The 22,352-nt window shown below is 38.5% G+C and overlaps 1 protein-coding gene across 2 annotated transcripts in view; it reads right to left on the bottom strand.

Moving 5' to 3' along the window:
* glis1b (GLIS family zinc finger 1b) overlaps positions 1-22,352 on the bottom strand; it is a 79,344-nt gene that overhangs the window by 38,236 nt on the left and 18,756 nt on the right. Inside the window, exons 3-4 of one of the 2 annotated variants that reach the window (XM_081349728.1) lie at positions 10,861-11,050; positions 5,961-7,173 (exon numbers count right to left, since the gene is read on the bottom strand). In XM_081349728.1, coding sequence (XP_081205854.1) covers positions 5,961-7,173; positions 10,861-11,050 — 1,403 coding nt within the window. The remainder of the gene's footprint in view (positions 1-5,960; positions 7,174-10,860; positions 11,051-22,352) is intronic. The other variant, XM_081349729.1, reaches the window with a different exon arrangement.

Genomic DNA, 22,352 nt, shown 5'->3' with positions numbered 1-22,352 from the left:
GACCTTTCACAAATTTGATGGAAAGTCCATTATAAATTGACTAAAGGAAGACTAGTATTTTTCTCCATAGTACGAATGATGGGACTAACTTAAGACTATTCATCTGTCTATAAAACCATACATGTATGTAGCATAAGGACTGTGTCTAGCAGGGTCTAGCGCTCAAAAAGCCTGAGGAAATTTTGGCCATTAGCCGTGTTTGGTCCCCTCAGTGTATTAGTAGACGATACGCCCCACTTGCAGGGTTAAACAGATTAAGCACTTGGATTCGGGACAGATATGAGTCTATGACACAATGCTAAAATAATGTGGCCATCAGTCTCTGTCTCACATTTCAGGTATATAATTAAATGTCAGGAAATTACTTACTCAAAATATAGCACAGCATTCCAGACAAATGTAATTAGCACAAAACATGTATGGATATTTCAATCTTTGATACCTGGTTATGCACATTTAAAGCCCTACAGCCATGAGGTGCATTGGCTGAGGCGAATGCCAATAATGAATGCCATAATGCAAGCTTTAAAAAAAAGTGTATTTAACAGGAGAAAAGAGCTACCAGATATTTGACAATGATTATTGGTTAAGTAGCTATTAAGAATGCTTAAGTGGCAGAATGTAAGACAGGAAGAGAGAGAAGAGGAGTAGTGACTGGATTGCATTACTATACAGAATGACTGGAAACCTTTTACGGCTTGACAAGAACTTGGCCTGGCGTATTTGACAAGGAAAACAAGCACGATCCATCAATTCCCAGGCCTTTCATTCCATTGCCAAAACATCCGTCTCCTGACAAATCTCAGACATTTTATGCCAGCAGTTTCATCATGCTAATATATGTATCACATATGGTCTCCGTTGCTTAGCTATTAGTATGACGAAAAGACGATCGAGTCTCAGATTGGATCTGACAGCAAGCAAAAAAAAGAGGCGGATTTGTTGATCTTGAAATTAAAGATATAATTCAACCGTAGCTTTCATGTGATGATACATTAGCGAGTTGAAGGTTGCAAATTATGAGCTGTAATTGTAAAAACGATTCTGACCGTGTGCATTCTTCTGCAGTACCATCTGGAAACTTGGATTCAAGTGAAATTTATGACATTTCTGAAAACTCATATGAACAATGATTGTACTGGAATCATTCACTCCACCTTCCCATTAAACACCCCAAGCAGAATAACCTCCCCGAGCCACTGTTTAAAACGAATTCGCCTAGAATGCAAAGCTTCGGCAAATGGAGTGGAAACAGATAGGAAACAGTCCTCGAGTCCTGCTGCGTCAGTGCAGGTAACTGTCGCTACCTGCTAGCATAATGGGGCTTAGAGACTTGGCAGTTGCTAAGTTAAATAGACAGGGCAGAAATGTCAGCAGCTCATTCTAGTACATCCACATTAGTATCAACGCCACTTGCTGCCTTTGCTGGGGCAAGCCAGACGGCTTGGGTTTCGCCGTGCATTCAGAAGAAAAAGTCAGCTCATGCACAGGCCATGCGTTTTAATTAGCTAATGGCACGAGCCGTTTCATCTCCAGCATCTGTGTTGATTGCTCACAAAAGCCTCCATTTACTCCAAAACACGCCATTTTGGCTAAGGTCTGGGCCGTCTGCTGCTGGAGAATTTTGAGCGCCCATCCAAAAATCAGTCTAATAAATCTTTATATATACGTTTGCCGGTTTCACACTACCAAAGAGGGGGGGGAAAAGGAAATTCCATGATCTATGTTTTTTCCAGCAGGTTGTTTGAGCCAATTTTCCTTCAAGCAAAGGCCTGTATGTTCAAACTTTGAAACGAATGCGCCATAAGGGTGGCTCTGCAATTATTTTGATGAGGTAACAAAAAAGGTGTGGTTTAGGACGTAAATCCTAATATTCATTTATATTACGAAATGTTATTTAAAAATAAAAACATACTTTTTGGTGAACCAAATGTTCAATGACCAACTGTCTGGTGATGGTGACGACGACAGAGATGAGAAATACAAGCAAATGGGTGTGCATTCCTCAGAAACATTTACTGCTTTAGGTCACAAATGCAATATTAATTGCAAAAACCTGTCCTAAGAGATCTAGTAAACTGAATATTTCACAAATAAGAAACATTAAAACAGGGGTCAGCAACCTTAGAGGTAATACTGGGCAAACTATTAATTGAGTAAAGTAATAATTGAATTATATTTTTTAACAATTATTAATAACTGATTATTATTATTAAAAATATATATTTTTCTAATTTTTTCCAACCCATGATTAAATAAAACCATAGGTGAGGAAAATGTTTGATTTAATATTTTAAACTACTTGAAAAGACAACTTGAAAAAAAACTAGATGACAAAAAACGCAAGAAATAAATGATTGAACAAACAATCCTGTTCCAAAATACACCGACATATTTGCATCAGACATGTCTGAATGAATGTCAGCACAGATGACGCAGGAAAAAGCCATAGTAAAATCTAAAAGGTTAGAGGAATTAATACGGTGTTATTATGACTATGAGAACTCAGTGACCGTTTAGTACAGTAGTAAACACACACTAACCACATAAAATACAGAACAGAACACAGCCCATTTACTAAACCTGTCACAGCAGGCACAAACTGCAGAAAATGTCAAGAAAACCTCATGTCGACTGCAAGCACGCTAAACCAAAGCCAAGATATTAATGTAATAGGATTAAACCAATACATTCAAGAGGAAATTCAATAAAGAAACAATCATAAATGTCCAATGATGTATGGATCTGCTCATCAAACATGATCAACTGGATAAGCAACATGAGTATTATCAACAGATACGCATTTACATGATTTTCATGAGCTGGGATAGGTGATCTGAAATACAAAGTTGAATCCAGTACAGCACTGACGTATAAGAGCCCTGGGACAGTGTCGGGGCAGTAGTCGCTGGATAAATTTTTAATATTAATGCAGACAAGGAGGGCAAAAAACCAATAAACTAAAACAACACTTGAATTAGGCATGAAACACAACAGGATATTGCAGTAAGATTATGTTGTTTCCTTTTAGATGCCTTCTCCTCTGCTGTCCGACTACCACAAAACAGCCCGCGGTGCTTTTTAATTGGAGAGAGTGAACCAAAAAGAGGCTCTCAAACTCCGCAGAGTGGTTTTAAGAGGTCTGCCGAGCTCAGTGCTTGCAGATGTAGCTGCGTTTTTACGTGCCGGGGCATAAAACCGCGTCCAGGTATGGCCGGTGACAAAACAGAGAGTCAGAACCCCGTCCTATGTTTGTGATAATGACTTTTTCCTGCCAAGGCGCTGCATGATACAAATCAAATGCAGCACAGCTGGTAGAGAGGACAAAGCAAGGGAGAGAAAGAGAGAGAGACAGAGAGAGAGAGAGAGAGAGAGAGAGAGAGAGGAATGAGGGAGTGTTTTGTTTGGATGCAGAGGAATCATGCCTCGTGCGCTCTCAGAGGAATCTGCAGTTGGAAAGATAATAAAGGGATTAGCTGGGTTTTCTGAAGCATTTGCTTCTAAATCAAAATGTCTCATCGGTTTCCTCTGCACAAATAGCTAGAATACCAACATGTCTTTGTATATTGCACGAGGGCCACAAATGCAACATGTTTCAGACAAAAGCTGCTTCCTGCGGAAGGCATCGTTTCGGACGAAAAAATGAGAGCGCGTCAGAATCTGAGCAGGGTCAACTAGGCATTATGTGTAAATATAATTATTTACAAATATAAATATGTTTACAAGGTACTGAATGAATCAAAATGAGTTTTCATTCAGAACCACTCTGTTTGTGTCTTGTTTAGAGTCTGTACTTTAACTGCAACTGCAAAATTACATAATATAATTTACCATTAGAATAAATATAATTAAATTCCATTTTAAATAAAAAAACCAAAACAATCAAAACTGCGAAAAACAGACTCACCCAGTAAAATAATTCTGCTACAAGTTAAATCCTCACAAACTTATTTTTACACACAACAATTTTTTGTCTTAATTAATTTAAATATGTCAGTAGTTAATATTTGCCAGCCCTAAATTGTTAACAAAACACCTGAAATCTTAATTACCACCTAGGCTACACATACTGCGGGTTGGGAACCACTCAATAAACCACTAACACTTGAAAATGCTTTCACGTTTTACTTACATTTTTCTTTTCACCTATTTGCGTAGGAAACGATAACATGATTCTAGCAAAATAGAGACTAAACTTTGACAAAGATGACTCAGTGAGAGGCTCTCACTATATTCAGAAACAATGTCCAGCCATTTTAAAACAATACATGGGTTTGTTCCTATCTTAGCATCTGCATAGTATCGATCTGAATAAAATGAGTGTTTGTTTGTTCTGACAGGCTGTGACACCAGGGCTGATCTTGCCACATACTCCGGGCAGAGTTTTAAGAGGAAGAACAGAACCCCTACAACACTATTGAAAAAGTATGAGCAAGTCAGAAAAAGAGAGATTATTATGAAAAAACAAAACAATAATGCATATACAACAGCAAATGCAACAAGTCACGAAAATATTTTCCAGAACTACTAAGTTTATGCCACAGAGTGCGCAGCAATGCCATAAAATATAGTTGCACGTTTTGGAAGGAATTTACATGATCTAATTACATCTGTCAGTCCAGCTGCTGTGAGCTCAGAGTAAACCAACATCCTCGGGAGAATAAACAAAACTTGTCATTAATAACCTCAACGGAACTGCTTCATGCTAGCTAATATAAATGTTACCCTTGAAACATACTCCACATATTAGCGTACAGCTGTCTCCTATTGACATGGCTAAACAGATCATTTGGATAAAAAAAGGTATCCTGGCAATTTAAGGAATATGCCGACTTTAAAGCAGTCTGTTTAAGTATCTGTAAAATAAAAGCCATTTTGGACAGAGTCTTGTATATGAAACAGAATATATCTGACAAGAAATCCAACATTCTCAGATTGAGCAACTGAGGGGAATTTCGCTGGTCATCTCCTCTGCGGCTCCGTTCTTACAGACTACTACATTTTTCCAAGTGTTTAGTTTGGATAAAGAACCAATTCGCTCAATACTTGTGGGATGGCTAAATGTTTAAACCTCCCATTTAAAGGGATCAAGTGCATGCATTATTTGGTCATGTTAAACAGATGTGTTTTTTTTTTTATCTCAATCATTTTAAAAAATGAAAAGACAGAGAGAGAGAGAGAGAGAGAGAGAGAGAGATTTTAAGAAAACAAACAGATTTTCACCCTATACAAATTGTGGACTAATTGTGTATTTGGACTTGTGCATTGGTGGGGCTGGAGCCATTTTTCCACTTGAGCTGAGAATGTTAGAAAAGGCACTTTGACATTGATTAGTGTGTTGACTTGTGGAATCAGAGAGTTTTACCTGGATGTTTCGGGTTTCACCACAACACTATTTATACAGCTAGACTACAGGTCCAATTAAATACCCAAACCCGTCAGTGGAAAAGTTAGCTGCGCTTTCGGTTGAAATCATAATTTCTCATGCCATGTGATATGGTTGTGAAAAAAAAAATGTTGAGGAAAATAGGCATAGGTGGTCCATTGAAAGCTGTTACAAAAAAATGAAGCTTCCAAATCTATTTCTCGAATAAAACTGACATAAAATAAAAAAATGTATATTTGTGAAACACTTTTGGGGGGCCTTTAAAGAGAGATTTGATTTAATAAAGCTAAATGAAAGAATTATTTGTCCTCTGTTAATAATACATACTTAAAAACTGATTTTAAAACTGACCTTCTTAATTAAAAATAATTATACCGGCATTCGGTTTCACGAACTTTCCACTCAAATTAAAGTCATTGAGGATTCCAACTAAAACAGCTCAGTCCAAAATACTGCTTATGCCTTTTCAAGGCCATTTCAGCTGCCAGTTATAATCACCTCTATGAATTTCATTATGGGAAACTGCTGAAAATTGTGCACTTTTGACAGCCAGTTAAAAACTGTGAACACTTACCATGCATTTGTTAGGTTTCTCTCCAGAGTGAACCCTCATGTGGATGAGCAACTTGTAGCGGGCGTTGAAGGGTTTGTAGCGACGGACACATCCGGCCCAAAAGCAGGTGAAGTCCTCACCCTTTCGCTGGTCGATGTGGACCTTCTCGATATGCCTAACCAGTTCTTCCTGCTGCTCGTACGCCGCGCTGCAGTCAATCCAGCGGCACACCTGCTTATCGCTAAATACGTCCTCCCTGTCGCTCACCTGCTGTTCGACCAGGCCTGTGGGTTTGGGTTGTGCCAGCAGGCCTGAGGGTGGAGACTGCTGCTGGCTCTGAAGATGCAGTAGAGCTCCTGGGCCGGAGCCCATGTACTGGTGCAGGTGGTAGGGAGGGGGCATGGGCGGCCGTGGGGGGCCTGTTTGGTGGTGGTGGTGGTGGTGGTGATGGTGGGAATGCCCAACACAGTGGCTTCCACGGCTCGTCAGATGGTGATAATGATGCTGAAAGAGCTCCTCCTCACTTGGAGAGAAATCATCCACCGGTTCCTGTTTCAGAGTACAGCTGTCCAGCAGAGCACCGGGCTGTATGAGAAGTCCAAGCCCGTTGCCGTTAACCACGCCAGGCCCCGGCTGCATGGAGGCTACGTCCTCACAATGCTCCACTGATGACACTGAGGAGGACGATGACGAGGAGGACAGGGGTAGGAGGCAGGACGAGGTGGAAGGTGACGGCAGCTGAGGGCTGGGTGCGGGGAGAGGCTTGTGGGAGAATGCGGTGGCGGTAGGCGACGACGAATTGGTGCGCAGGCCGTTAACGCAGGACATCTGGGAGGAGCAGATGTTGGCGGCAATATCGATTCCCTCTGAGGCTGACTGGGAGGCCACCAAGAGGCAGCGTCTCTTCAGTCCACTCGCATTCGGCCTTGCTGAGTGACGCGAGCTCGGGGACAAAGCTAGTGGGGAGGAGCCATCTTCATTATTAAATGGATACACAGTCACCGCCATTGCCGACAATGACAAAACAGTTGCTAAGTTACTGTCATCGCCGCCACCACCGCTGTTCGGACGGTCCAATTCCCTGCGACCTGCTCCCATCCCTCCTGAAAAGTCGCTCAGGGCCGATCCCAGCTTGTAGCCCTCCTGTTTGATGGGGTACGATGGCAAAGCATGACACCCATTGACGCCACCGGACAGAGACAACGAGCTGAGCTCCGTCTGAAAGCCAGCAGACCTGCGGGAGAATGAAACACACCCAGAGGAATATGAGGAGCGTTTAGGCAGAACGGAGCAGGAAGAATATGCACGCTATTAACAGCCCGGGCCTGTTGAAAGATAAAGGCAAGGGTTTCTCAAAGTACTGCCAACTCTGCACTGTCAGACACCACGGACACAGACAAGCTCTGTGCTCCGGTCCTGGCAAGCCTGCGCTCTCAAACATCTCTGTTAACACTGACAATGCTTAACCAAAAGCGGTGCGATTGGAGATTCATTTTGCAAACCCTTACATGGTCTTATTAGGTTATAATGTTTGGTTTGTGCTGATCAGAAGCTACTTTTTATGTTCCCCTCTCTTCTGAAACAGTCACTGGATGGGTTTCCACTGCGGTGTACTTTAAACACTGGTTAGATCCACCACAAATGCTCCTGAGCAATTCCATGAATAAATGAAGCAGGAAATTTGGCCTGAACTATGGCTATGAATGGGTATTTAAAAATAAGAAAAGAGAGATGAATACAGGCAGGCTGTCATGCTCTGTGTATGACAGGCTTTGATGACACAATAGGGGTTAACCGAAGCCTACATGTGGGCTAAATAGAAGTCACCTGGTTTTGGAGGTATAATAGTGGGCCTCTAAATGCTCTGTGTTTACAATACTCCCCATTATAGTGGGAATCTTTGCCCCCCTTGAATGGGGGGTCAAATTTCCCTGTGCGTCGCTGTGATCTTCCACATAATAATTCCTGTCAGTTTGCTCATTATGGATTTGTGTGCAAAGCTCTGGAATGATGTGAGAAGGGCCCTCTGTCCCAGCAGCCTATGAAGGATTTTGTCTAAGTCCCCTTTTCACTTGGAGCGGGAAACTGCTAATGCTAGCGCACTGGCTTAAATGAAGCCTCAAGTTTGTCATGAGTCGCTCCATTCAGGCTCACCACTTCCTGTTTGGCAGGAGCAGTGACATTCAGCGACAATATTGGGAGAGTTGGATGGCGTGTTTTGAGTGAAAGCACTTTGGAAAGCATCCCTTGCTGTAACTATGGGTTTCAACTGTACTGCGGCTACACAGAAGTCAACAGAAAACCGAGGACAGTCTCTTTTCCTAGCCGTTTAAAAAACAAACGCAGCCAAGAAGCACCATCAGTACTGCAGTGTTTGACAGGCTTGTTTGACTTGTTCCACACTGCATTAAGCCTCAATAAAACAACCTACATTATTTGACTTGCAGATATGTTTACAGTCTTAATGTAATTAGCATCACTATAAAATCGCAGAGACTATCTTAAAGGGGTGGTTGATTATGATTTCACTTTTTTGACTTTAGATAGTGTGTAATGTTGCTGTTTAAGCATTAACAACATCTGTAAAGTTACGAAGCTCAAAGTTCAAAGCAAAGGAATATATTTGCTTTTAAAGAAATCGTTTTTTAAGGACTACAACAAATGGCTGGTATAGGGACTACACGACATTCCTCGCAGGTTAGTGACATCACCAACCCTAAAATTTACATAAACCCCGCCCCCCGGGAACGCAATTCATAGATTATCATGACAGAATATGCTAATCAATGACTAGAAGATAACTACACATAAGCTACCTAAATTCATCAACTAACCATTCAGAAATGTCCTGTTGCATTCTACATGTTGTCACTTCTTCTTGAGGCTCTCCATTATTGTCTGAATCCGGTTTGAACATAAATATTGACATTTTCAGTGCAAGTCTGTGTGAGGTAAAAGGACACAAGCTGTTGAAGCTCCGCCCTCTGTGTCGGGATCTGCAGCTCATTTACATTTAAAGGAACAGACACATAAACGGTGAGTTTTTGCTCACCCTCAAAAAGTGAAAATTTTAACATGCTGTATAAAAATATCTGTGGGCTATTTTGAGCTAAAACGTCACATACACACTCAATATCAAATACTTATTTTACATCTTGTGAAAAATACAAAAATACTTGTGACATTATACTACCCCTTTAAATGCTTTACATACTTTACTAGATTTACTATCCTAGTGTACAACTTTATATTTTGAACAGTGTGTTTAATAGGTGTCCTTTTCTGTCTTACAATCACTTCATCTACTGATAATCATGGATAAAAATCAAAAGCAAATACTTGTTGTTGTTGTTGTTGTTATAAAAAAAGAGTTTTAATACACTACTGTCCAAAGGTTCAGGGTTGGTAAAAAAAAATTTTAATGCTTCTAAAAGAATAAATTACTGTTTTCTATTTTAGTATATTTTAAAATGTAACTTAATTCTGTGATGCAAAGCTGAATTTCAGCACCCATTACTTAAAGGTCCCGTTCTATGCCCCTTTTCACAAGATGTAAAATAAGTCTCTGATGTCCCCAGAGTGTGTATGTGAAGTTTGAGCTCAAAATACCCAACAGATCATTTTTTACAGCATGTTTAAATTGACATTTTTTGGGGCTCAGAAAAACGAGCCGTTTCAGTGTGTCCCCTTTAAATGCAAATGAGGTGCTGCTGGACGACACAGGGGGCGGAGCTTCATGAGCTCGTGCTCAGTCTGTCAGGAAAAATTCATCTCACGGAATGATGATAATATCAGAAACTCTCAGTAACGGCGTTCATTTCGAGTCGGACAATAATGCCTACAGAGTCAGAGTGCTGTATAGAGATGAAACAGGTATAGTTTAGTAGTTTAATTACGGTTATTATAACGTATTTGTCATCTGCTTGTAGGCTATGTATCCATTATTTATTAATAGCCTACAAGTCTGCTGTCTGAATGATGATCAAACATGTACTGATGAGTTTAATAAAGTTTATTGTACATCACACAAAAGATGAAGCGTCAGTTTTACTTCAGAAAATCACCGTAAGAGCTGAGTAAACACAGTAGGCTAAGTTATAAGAAGTGTGCAAGTAGCCAGTAGAGTTGAGGGAGCATTCCTGTGGGCGGAGGTTAGTCAAGAAACGGTTCTGGTGATGTCACTAATGCAGGATGTAGAGGGGTGTAGTCCAATCGAGCCGTTTTTTGTAGTCAACTTCTGTTAAATAAAATATCTCGCTTGGCATTGAACTTTGAGCTTTATAATTTTACAGATATTATTTATGCTCTAACAGCAACATTACACACTAACTAAAGTTTGAAACATGGAATCGCATGCAACGGGACCTTTAAGTCTTCAATCACATGAGTTTGGTGCTCAATAAAAGCTTATAAATGGTCTAAAACTTTTGTGCTGCTTAATATTTTTGTGGAAACATTATACATTTTTTTCCTGGATTTTTTTGAAGAATGGAAAGCTCAAAAGAACAGCATTTATTTGAAATAGAAATCTTTTGTAACATTGTAAATGTCTTTACTGTCACTTTTGATTAATTTAACAGAAATACTTTCTTTAAAAAAATTTGACCCCAAACATTTAAATGGTAGTGTAGGTGGGAGGCGGTGTATTCACAATCACTCATGAACATTAATTAGGTTATGCAAAATAAATTACAATGATCTTTCAGCGTTTTAGCAAATAAACAGTCAGTGTCATGGAGATCAGATCTGTAGTTAATTAGTCAAAACTAAATGTAAATAACATTATGCTTCAAAATGTTCAAAATTCACTTAATATTTTAAATAGAGCATTTAGTTACTGTTTTGTCATGAAAGTAAGTTCTCATGTAGCGACTGTTCTTGCTGACCTATCCAAGTGCGCAGATGTGCTGGGAGGTCTCACCTGGCGTCTCGGTGGGGGCTCTCCTGCAGGTGAAGGTTCTGTCCGGGCTGCTCACAGTGGTTTCTGTGGTGGTACTGGGCTCCAGACTGAACTGGCAGGTTCTGCCCAGAGCGCAGTGAGGTTCCTTCTTCTGCTGTCAATTCAGGAGCGCACTCCTTCTCTGAACAGAATGAGATACATCCTCCATTCACTGAAACAGGTGGGAAATACAATAGGTAACAATTACAGATCTTTAAATCATTTGTCAAACTTTTTAAATCCATTGCATGACTTTCTGGAATACTTGATTCTGACTGGCCAATATTCTCAACTCAAATCAACATATGTCTATTTATTTATTTGGTAAGTGAGATAGGCCTACAGTGTGTCATTGCACGAGGAGAAACTGAGTGTATAGCAAATGTAATCTAAATAAAATATGATTTCATAGTGTTTGGAAATATTCACTGAAGGAAAGCCAAAACTCTTTTTGACTCCAGTGTGGGTGCCTGCATCTTTCAAGTTTTTTATTAACTCAATTTCAGCAATATCATTGCTCACAATGATGATATTAATGCACCACCCATTGAAGTCTGATCAAAACCAGCATCTAAACTTGTGTATACAGCCAAACCAAAGACAAAAGAAGTTTGGTAAGATATTGTTTCCAAGTACACAAAATGAGAAGGTGACAAGTCATTGCTTTAAAGCAGAGGGGAAAAAAAGTGAGGGAAACAAAGAAATTAGTGTTGAGAGGCGAGAAGAAATGAGAGAAAGGGAAACGGTGGAACAGAAGGTCACAAGACACGCAGGTCCTGTAAAGCACATGCTGGATCCCTGAACTCAATAAACAGAAGAAACACACTTTTCACATCCATTCAAAGAATAATGGTTGTTTATTAAATTTTGGATCATTTTTTCTTGGCTTAAAAATCCCACAGTTGGAAAGTCAAACTGTGTTTGTGTATAACATCACTGATCGCTGAGCTAAAGCCATGGGCTTTCTTGCTTCATTTGGAGAGGATTGAGAGGTTTGTCAATGACGTTGGGATAGTTTGTTTCACACAAAAACTAACGTTCTTTTAATCACGTCCTCCTATTCTTGCATCCCTTAGTAAGCTACTATGCTGTGCCCTCATTTTAAATAGAAATTATATATTTTAAACATATTTTAGACCTAATTCCTGTATGCGACACTAATAATCGGTTTCAAAAGAAGCCTTCAAATGCCACAAACTCAAGTAGAGGTAAGCTATACTGCTGATGAGGTGCAGAGAGAATATAGCCAGAAGCCACAGGAATTTTCAACACAAATCTGTTTTACAGATTTTCAGAATTGCTCAATATCATATCTGGGATGCAATTCTACCCACAAGAGGCAGCTTGTGAAAAAAAATTGATGTTAGCCCTTTAGCTGAGACCCTTTAACCCCCCAAAATAGCTATTTAAGCAACCATGAGGAACTGAAGACACAGATATGTATGTTTTTTCGAAATAGCAGGTGAACTTTTGAGGCACTGTTGATTAAATGCATAACAACAGTCACAGATAGTAGATGAAATGCCTTTGCTGAAGGTGATGACTGGAGTTTAGATGATTCTCCCTAATCCAAACTCTTGTGCAACACAGAAATTGCACATCCAACCTGCAGAAGATGAGGCAAATGGCTCAGCATCAGAATACTTCACACTCCATATGATTCTTTTAATGCATTATTGTCCAACTCCAAAAATGTGCTGCCAAGTTACATCAATTCAGGTCCAAGTTCACACTAAAAGCCTATATGGACAGAACTATTGGAGAGGTTTAAAGATTTGATGCTTTGTTACATTAACAGAATTAGTCATGGCAAGGTTGCATAAGAGAAGCTTCTCCACATTTGGAAAGTTGGACAGAGCGTTAGATTGGATTTATATTGAATTTGCAATAGTAATTCACTGTTGAGTATTGCTCTGGGTTTTGGTCAGAAGGTGGAAGTCTGTGAAAGCTCCCGTTGTGAAAGCTGGGACAAAGAGAAAAAGAGAGAAAAAAAAGAAAGAGAGAATTTTTAATTCTCAGAGAGCAGTGGAATCTACAGCCTACTTGCACTAAAAACTTCATGTATCATCAGATACATAACTATATTTATGTTTTATTGTATTTTAAAGTATTATTTTAGGGTTTTATTGCATTGATGGAAACAGTGGAAAGGAAATTATTGGGGAGGCTAGATTCAAACCTGCATTTACCACATGAGCACCACAGGCCACGGAGCACACAAGGCCCTGACTCAGGGGTGGTTCTAGGGTGTTGCCCCTGTGTCAAGCTTGGCCCCCCTAAGTGAGGATGCTTTAAAAAATAATGTCATAAATAGATTTTATTTATCAGTGTACTTCTATAGTCCTAGGTACACTTGTGCATAGTTTTTCAGGTAGCTTTGCAGGAAAGTTTCTTCAAGCATCTTGTAGACGTTGCAGAAGTTCCTCTGGATTAAATCTGTCTCAGTTTTTTCTGTTTCTTCATGTAATCACAGATGGATTTGAAGATGGTGAGCTCAGATCTCCGTGAGGATCATACCGGCTGTTGTCAGACTCCTCGTGCTTACAAAAATATCACTGGATTATTACAATTAATGGCAAAAGGAATGTTTGGAAATGTAAACTGATATTTCCTATTGACACACTACAGCAAAATATATAAATAACTGGCTTTTTTGGGATGAAAATACTAATATGCCTAAGACTTATGCACAGCACTGTATATATAACAGAAACCTTCAAAAGAGTTTCTTTCCCAGACTTGTCATGAAAAATCAAACTGAAAAGGATGGTTTCAACACATTGGCTCTCATCTATACCTGGAAGACAGACAGAACAGAGATGCATGTTTCTTCAGCACTCTCAGAAGACCTCTGATCCTTGACCAAATGTAAGAAAGGGGAAAGGAGGGAGCAGGTTTGCAAGCATTCAGAAGCCATTAAGGAATGACAATCTTGGGTGTGAGATCACTGCTGTGCGGTGCCAATAACACCTGAGGGTAAAGCAGAGCTCTGTGATGAAGACCAGACTGAGGTGCTGGCTTCATTCACAAAAAACACAAGAACAAAATCACAGAGCAGTACCCAACTCAGGGGAGAAAAACACTTCCATTGTCTTTCTTGTTTCACATTTACAAAAGAACAAGGCTTTTGGACTCTGAACAAGTAACAAAACTGTTTTAAATGGCAAACGCTCCCATGCTACATATCCATCTTATCCAGACTCATCAATCTTTAAAAAGCCAGAGAAAACACTTCCCATATATTTTGTTGTTGACGTCAAACAACGTCTCTGCTTCTAATAAAGTTCTACATTATTTGGCGCAGCTTCATCTATCATTTGGAAATTAATAACACAGTATTGGACTGGTAAATCATACATTTTTAAACAGTCAATTTGTCCTGTTAATTATTTGGCATATTTTAGGTCTATGCAGATCATGGTAATATTAATACATTTTAATTGAAGTGTAAGGTCATGAAAATCCCTTATTCAGTCAAATTAAGGTCATAAATAATAGGGAAAAAAAATATTGCCTATATTTTCCATTTACTTTGTCCATTTACTGCCATTTTACTTTGTACACTAACATTTAAAAGTTTGAGGTCAGTAAGACTTTTTTTCTTTCAAATAAATTCTGTTCTTTTGAACTTTTCTAAAACAAAAAAGTGGTGGTCATGGTGTCCAACATATTTAGAATTAAAAACATCACAACTGTTTGCAACATTGATAATAATAAGAAATGTTTCTTGAGCAGCAAATCAGAATATTAGAATGATTTCTGAAGGATCATGTGACACTGAAGACTGGAGTAATGATTCTGAAAATTCAGCTTTGCCATCACAGGAATAAATTATATTTTAAAATATATTAAAATAGAAAACCGTTATTTTAAATTGTAATATTTCTTGGAATAATATTTCAAATATTAATATTTTACTGTATTTCTGATCAAATAAATGTAAAATTGGTGAGCATAAGAGACTTCTTTCAAAAACATTAAACACTCATACTGACCCCAAACTTTTGAATAGTAGTGTATTTAAATACCTTTTCCAATTACTTTTGAAAATGCATGTCTTTTTGCACATGTCTGACATCACAACTGGAGAAAAACCGGATCATTTAAAATCTCATGTAAACATGTTTTTCTTTGTTTTAGTTATCAGGGTATTGTGCGTGTAGACACTATCAGTGTTAGAATTTTTGTTTACATTTTATTCGATAAACAATTTCATTATTACTAGTTTGGAATGGTGAAGTAAAAGCAGTTACGAATCACTGCTTTACAGTACCATACAGTAGGAGAAGACACAGTGCAACCTCCCCCATCCCATAACCCCACCGCTGGACCACGGAGACTCCCTGCATCTGATCAGCAGATGGGTCGGCCATTATTAAATGTAATTGGTGGTAATCTCAGGTGATTTTTTATTTCGGTGACACTTCATTTTCTACAATTCTCGCCTCCTGCCTTTCAAGTCACCTAAGTGCAGCATTAAGTGCTGGAGTGAGACCGAGCTTGTGCCAGCATTTAATGTTTTCAAGTCTTCAGAGATGCTGGCAATGGAAAGCAGATGTGTGAAGATGCAGTAATACTGCAGAACAGAGAGAGGATGGGAAAGGGGTGCACGTATGCATGTGTGTGCTGGCTCACATATGTGTGTATCGATTCTAATGCACGTCAAACACGTGAGTCTACAGAACAACAAGCTGCCAAACCACAAGACAGATGCGTCTGGAAATGCACTGTGACATTTCTACTCAGGCCACTTTAGCACCATAAATCATATCATCCGCACTTAAACAGTTAATGAGGATCAGAACTCTCTGATGCACTCTTCTTCCTATATTTGTTTGTCCTTTTTTGCCTTATTAACTCATTAGTGGGGCTAGCTAAGGTGGGGATCACTATTTCTAGTGCTCATACTTTGGGTTAGGGATTAAACGTTGACATCTGTGATACCTCATATCATGCGCCTTGTTGAGAAAAGAAGCTCTATCATTTTTCAAACGGGTCTGACAATGTTTAGTTCAACCTGGTGGACCTTAAAAAGAACAAAATCCTAAAGACTTACATCATATAATATCATAAAGACTTGCGGAGGAAACCACTTATAAACCTCCCAATATAGGGCTGGAACTAACAATTATTTACATAATGGATTCAACTATTGATTATTTCTTTGATTAATCAGATTAAAACAAAAACACAAATTTTATTTCCTGCGTACATTTAAAAAGCAACTCTACATCCTGCCTAATGTTCCTAGGGCTCTAAGACTATGAATACAAACATGTGTAGTAGTTTCATTCATGCATTTGGCAGATGCTTTTATCCAAAGCAACTTGCATTGCATTAAAGGTACATATTTTAATCAGTTCATGCTTTCCCTGGGAATCGAACCCATGACCTTGGCATTGCTAGTGCCATACTCTACTGTTTGCATATTTTTATACATTGTTTCAATTCATTTCTAATATTTAGTCAACATTTTTGCTATGCCTTTCCTTTCTCTGTTGCTCTCTAATGTCTATTTGATGTGCATGCATGCATATGTTTTTGTTTTAATGTCGTGATAAAACTGAAGTAGCGACAGATATTTTCTCCTGTATTGTGACATAGTACCAGTTTATCAAAGAATAAACTACAGAAAAAAATGTAGGACAGGAGCTTGGTTTTATGCATTGTTTGTTGATTGGATTTTGAGATGCGTGTGTTGCATTCAAACGTGAGCTTGCAGGGGCAGGGTTTAATGGGGTACTTTACTACTGGACTTTCAATAAAACTTGGCTGCCTATATAGAAAGGCGAAAGAATTTTTGAAATCAGTGTACCTGACTAGAGAAAACAGCGAAAAAAGGCTGCTGTCTTACCTTTTGCCAAATAGCAATAAAAACTTCAACACCCATAATGCACTGCTATGGATATATTGATATGGATCCAATTAACAGAGTCAAATACCACCTTTCTTTAGTAGAAAATACTTCTTAGCAAACTTTTAGTCATAATGGTGTCAACTTGTATTGTTCCGGGGTGTAAGAATAAATGTTTAGTGGGAGCTCGTTGAAAACTCAACATTTCAAACTGGATAACCACGAACACAGTGTTTTAGGCCAAACGGAGGGGAAAAACTGAAAGAAACTGCCGTTCTTTCAGTTCCACCAAACCACCTGAAGCAAAACATCGTCACATACAGGCAAGAAAGATGTTGCCTTAGTCATGGTCCATTTGACCATTATACTGTTTAAAGAGTAGACAGTACAATACTAATTTCAGTGATAAACCTACCATTACAATAACTTTTCTGTTAATAAACCTCTCGATCTGACTGTCTGTGGGCGGGGATACGAAAACGTGAAAGTATAATCTGTAGTTTTCACGAAGTACCCGGAGCTGAACGTTTTTGCTGACAAATAAACGTGAATTTCTGAGTCCAGGTAACACGGAGAATGAGTAAACATTGTTCATTTACATATACTATCAACATTGTAACAATACAAAGTGGGTTATAAAATCGGCAAAGTTACACTTTAAGCAGATCAAATAATTGGAGAAATCCTGCATATATCGCCATAGAGGAGTCTGTCATTTTCATGAGATGGTCCAGTAATGACATTTTGATTAAAAATTACAAGGTAAAAACGTGGATGAATTGTTCACAATAAGATCTATATGCATTGAGAAAATAGGTAAGTGAATTTTCATTTCATGCCGATTTTAAGCGTGAAATTTAATAGAGACTCTGCTTTATGAGAATAAAAATATTTGCATGAATTATAACATTTTACAGAAAAGAATATAACCATCACATATAAGTTATACACCAGGGAAATGGCATCTCAAGCACATTAAACAGCATACGTACCTGACAGGAACCGTCATGAAAGTGCTTATGCCTCATTGAAGCAAGAGAGAACCTTATTAAATGCTTCACTTGGATTGAGCACTTTTCCCATAGAAACTCGCTCTGTGACCATAGACCATTTCTATATAAATGCATTTTGTAAATTGTTGCTGCTAAGTTTCTCTGTGTCTGGTGCACATCCGCAATTAATCAACTGAATGAAATTGGTTAATCAATTTAATCGATTATTTGCTGTAGTCCTACCCAAAACACCTTGACTGCATAGCAACACCCTGGCAGCCACCTACAACAGTCTATTCAAGTATACCATTCACATTTTCATTAGAAAAAATATAGAAATCTAGTTTCTTTTTCATATTTTATTTCTCAGCTTCTCTCACTGTCTTTATTTTTTCCTTTTTATGGTCTTTTTTTCTTTAGGTGACAAGGTCAGCAGACGCATGAGCAGTGGGATTATACTGAATTCTCTTGCGCTCCTCAACACGGCTGCAGTGTCCAGTGCAGATGTTGCATATTATCGACAAGAGCCTTTTCCATCTTTAAATCTCATAACTCATGTCTATATTTGTGTCTCCACACAGACCCGGAACTTATTTGTTTGCTTAGTAATGAAGGTTTGATTGAAAACCTGAGGGCACAAGAAAATGAAAAATAACAAAGTCTGGAGGAAGGTTCCCTTAAACAGGTGCATGGCAGAGAGAGAAAAAACTTGATTAAATTAGGAGGGACTGAAATTACTGTTTTTCTTGCTAGATTTTTGGTACCACCAGACCAGGACTTTCATAAGGATGAAATTGGTTTGTTATGGCAGTTTCTGTATGAAGGCAAATCCTAGTTTGTGTTTCACTACTAGGGGGAAAAAATGTCCCTTTACAGCATACAGCTGTTAGTATATGTTTCATGTCAAAAGGAAACAAGGTATACCAAAAGCAAAGAAAAGAAAATGATGGCCATCTCATAAAGAAACCACCCTTATGTATTTTTTTAGGTGTAAAGCTATTAAAGAGTAAAGTACTTTGTACTTAATGTACTTATTCCACATTTAGCAGAAATATGTCCTCTAAAAACCTAAGGTAATTAATATTCTGTAATTATTTACTCAGTCTCATGTGGGTTTTTTTTATGTGGGAAACAAAAGGAGAAATTTCATATAGTTCATAATGACAATGTCTATGATACAAAATACAATAAAAGCATCATGAAAGTATCATAAATGTAGTTGCTTGTAGTTTATTTGTCTTTTTTTTTTATTTGTCGTATGCAAAAGAGCTCGATAAAGTAGATTCTTTGGACCGAAAAAAAAAAAAAAACAGCTTATGGGTTTGGAACAATATGGATGTTGAGTAAATAAAAACTGAATTTTTTAGCATATTGTGCAGGGTTTTCTCTTTTGCAACCACATGAAAGGATTACTTTCTGTAGCACAGACAAAATTAGGTTATAAAAAATACGTTTTAAGATCTGCTGTAACTTTACACAAGAGTTCATCAAACAAAAGACGAAGAATCGTTTGCTCGTGAGAGGGACAGATGCAGCTGCCCACTGATTTCGTAATAGCCTCGGCTCCTAAAACAGTCCGAACTGACCGCAGACTACTGAACACAAACAAACACAAAACACTGCCTGCACTACTCCTACGGTCCAATGACTAAACCGCACGCTTGGACAAGACAACCTTATAAATCAAGGTTCACAGTGATTAAAGCATTACATGTCCATTTTAAAACGGTATCAGCCGTGGTTTACACACTCACAGCAAAACAAAATGATGCAAAAGATAATCTGTCTGTGATCAAGCCAATGACAAACGTCTTGACATGCTTCCAGACATCATGATCAGTGTTGATGTTCTTCCATACCTTTGTTGTAATTACTGGGTTCCACTTGGGCATGTCACCACCTGCTGGTGACAGGCTGTCACTGGGGGAGCCTGCGAGTCTGTCCTCTGTGGACTGACGTGGGTGGATCTGGACCACCATCGCTTCGGTTTCCAGTAAGCAGCGGGTGAGGCTGGGTCAGGGTGGTGCTGGAGAACCTGGCAGAGCTGTGGCGATGCCCATTGCGCCAGGGATGGGGTTCATGGCTCCAGCTTTTCAGTACGTAATGGATATGCTCTCATCAGTTCAAATAAGGTACAATGCAACTCCTGCCATCTAACAGACTTTTAAAACTTTCCAAAGCCACAAGCATTCAGGTCATCCTTCAAAATTGATGCTCAATGATCCTGAAAATCAACAGTCATCTTCAATGCAGCCATAATAATCATTATCTTCAACCATTTTGAGCATGATCATCATCAAAAAAATGTTTGCCATCATCAAAAGGCCGTTTCACTGAAGGAGCAAGGATGTTGGGGTGTTTTTACAGCTATAACCCCTTTAGAGTCCAATGAGACATGGCTTTATTGCGCTGTCTTCTATTCTATTGTCTTAGAACAAAATGTACATCTACTGTAAATCATAACCCAAATTCTCATTTTACTCTACATCCAGGATACATCCAAGTTACTGGAAATGATTTTACATCAGGCCCACTGAAACTTATAGAGTTTTAAGACATTTATAATGTTACAAAAGATTTTTGTTTCAAATAAATGATGTTCTTCTGAACTTTCTATCATCCCAGTTTCCACAAAAATGTTAAGCAGCACAACTGTTTTCAACATTGATAATAATAAGAAATGTTTCTTGAGCTGCAAATCAGTATTAGAACGATGTGGCACTGAAGACAGGAGTAATGATGCTGCAAATTAAGCTTCGCCTCACAGAAATAAAATAACATGTTAAAATATACTGTGCTAAAAGTGAAAGCAGTTATTTTACCAATTAAAACTAAATCATGTCATGTTCCTTTTAAAATAATGCACTGTAAAAATAGAACAACAAAGTTGTTTTATAATGAACAGCAGTAAGAAACGGGTTCATAAATAGAGCTCTTGTTTTGTAGAGTACGTACAGGATGAGGTTACTGGAAACAATTTTATATCAGGCCCACTGAAATCTATAGAGTGTGAAACACTGGGGGTGATTACAATGTAAATGCATCAGTAGCACGGGGCTGCGGTAAATTCCTGTGTCTTGTGCTGTAAAAACGTACAGCTTTAACATTAAGACTCAGGGTTCCTCATCACAGGCTGCTGTTCTGGCTTTTATGGGATCTTGACGGCTCTTTGGGGCTCTGTAAAAACACAAGAACTTCGGGACCTCTGAGGCCCCGTGATACTGCCGCAGTGGAACTGTACGGGCTGTATTATGTCGTTTCTGTTTTGTGTGTGTGCGCAAGCATGCAACTCATGAAGAAATATGCTATATGCTAGAAACTATTTTGCTTCTGTATGTCTTAGTAGTCATTCTAAGCTTCGAGACAAAACAATTAAGCCATGTTTGAACAGATATAGAGCTTTTCTTCTGAAGAAAAATGCTTTGGTTTCTCTGTTTGCCCTCTGATGTCATATTTTAATTATCTTGAATTCCCTGCAAAGATTATGTGAAATTAATTCCACTTGCAAAATTTCTTTTCACACTAAATCAGGCTGTCAGGGTTGTGACTTAATAATACAGTTCTCGCATAATCCTTATTATGAAAACTGGCTTTTGTAATTAAAAGTGAAATGCAGTCTTGTACGGTATCCAACATTCTAAGCACAAATTCCTGTACTGAATGAGTCAAGGCTAATATTCTCATTTGAAGCATTCCTAAGGTATGACAGCTAATGGTCAGCGCGCCATTTCCAATAAATAAATGACGAAGGGAGTTTTACTATGCACTTTCAGGCATCCTATTAGCCTAGTTCATTTCAGTTGACTACAATAAAAGACAAATTATCCACTCTGCTCTTCACACAAATGGAGTCAACGGCTGTCCTGTCGCTGCCTGCAGCCAAAAACAAGCTCTGTACACAACTGTATTGGCCCACATTACCGAGTATGGCGTTCACGTTAGGCTGCTTCCAATATTTACAAGCAAGCTTGAAACTGTGAGAGAATTCGATTGAATGCAGATGGCAGGAAGTTCCACTCAAATGACAGTGGCCAAATTCAACCGCAAAACATGAGAGGAACCTCACAAGCACACATCGCATATCCTCTTTCCAAATTCTAGTACACTTGTCTGAAGCTAAAGAAGACTATAAACATACATCATTATATACCATTCAAAAGTTTGGGGTCAGTAAGATTTTTTTTAAAGAAAGTAATATATTCTATTAGTCAAAGACACATTAAATTGATCAAAAGTGACAATAAAGACATTTATAATGTTACAGAAGATTCCATAAAAAAAAAAAAAAAGGTATTTTGAACTTTCCATCATCTCGGTTTCCACAAAAATATTTAGCAGCACAACTTTCTTTTTTTTACACTGATAACAATTGGAATTTTTTCTTAACCCTTACATGCCAATCATTATTACATATTCGGGTCTTTAGTGACCCGGATCTAAGTCTAACATGTATGGATCTCTAACTGCCGCAATAGTATAAAACTCTCCTGATATTTTAATAACAATTATAAAAGAATAAAATAAAGCATATTTTGTTACCTTTTGGAACTTGGAAGCTTCTCCGCTGACAGCTTCTTCACCAGCACCAACAAGTGACAGTGACACTAATATTTGATTGCGGTCAGTAG

Source organism: Scardinius erythrophthalmus (assembly GCF_964197995.2).
Source record: "Scardinius erythrophthalmus genome assembly, chromosome: 20".
NCBI classification, from domain to species: domain Eukaryota; kingdom Metazoa; phylum Chordata; class Actinopteri; order Cypriniformes; family Leuciscidae; genus Scardinius; species Scardinius erythrophthalmus.
Note: the sequence above shows the minus strand (reverse complement) of the source record. Positions and strands in the feature narration are given on the sequence as shown.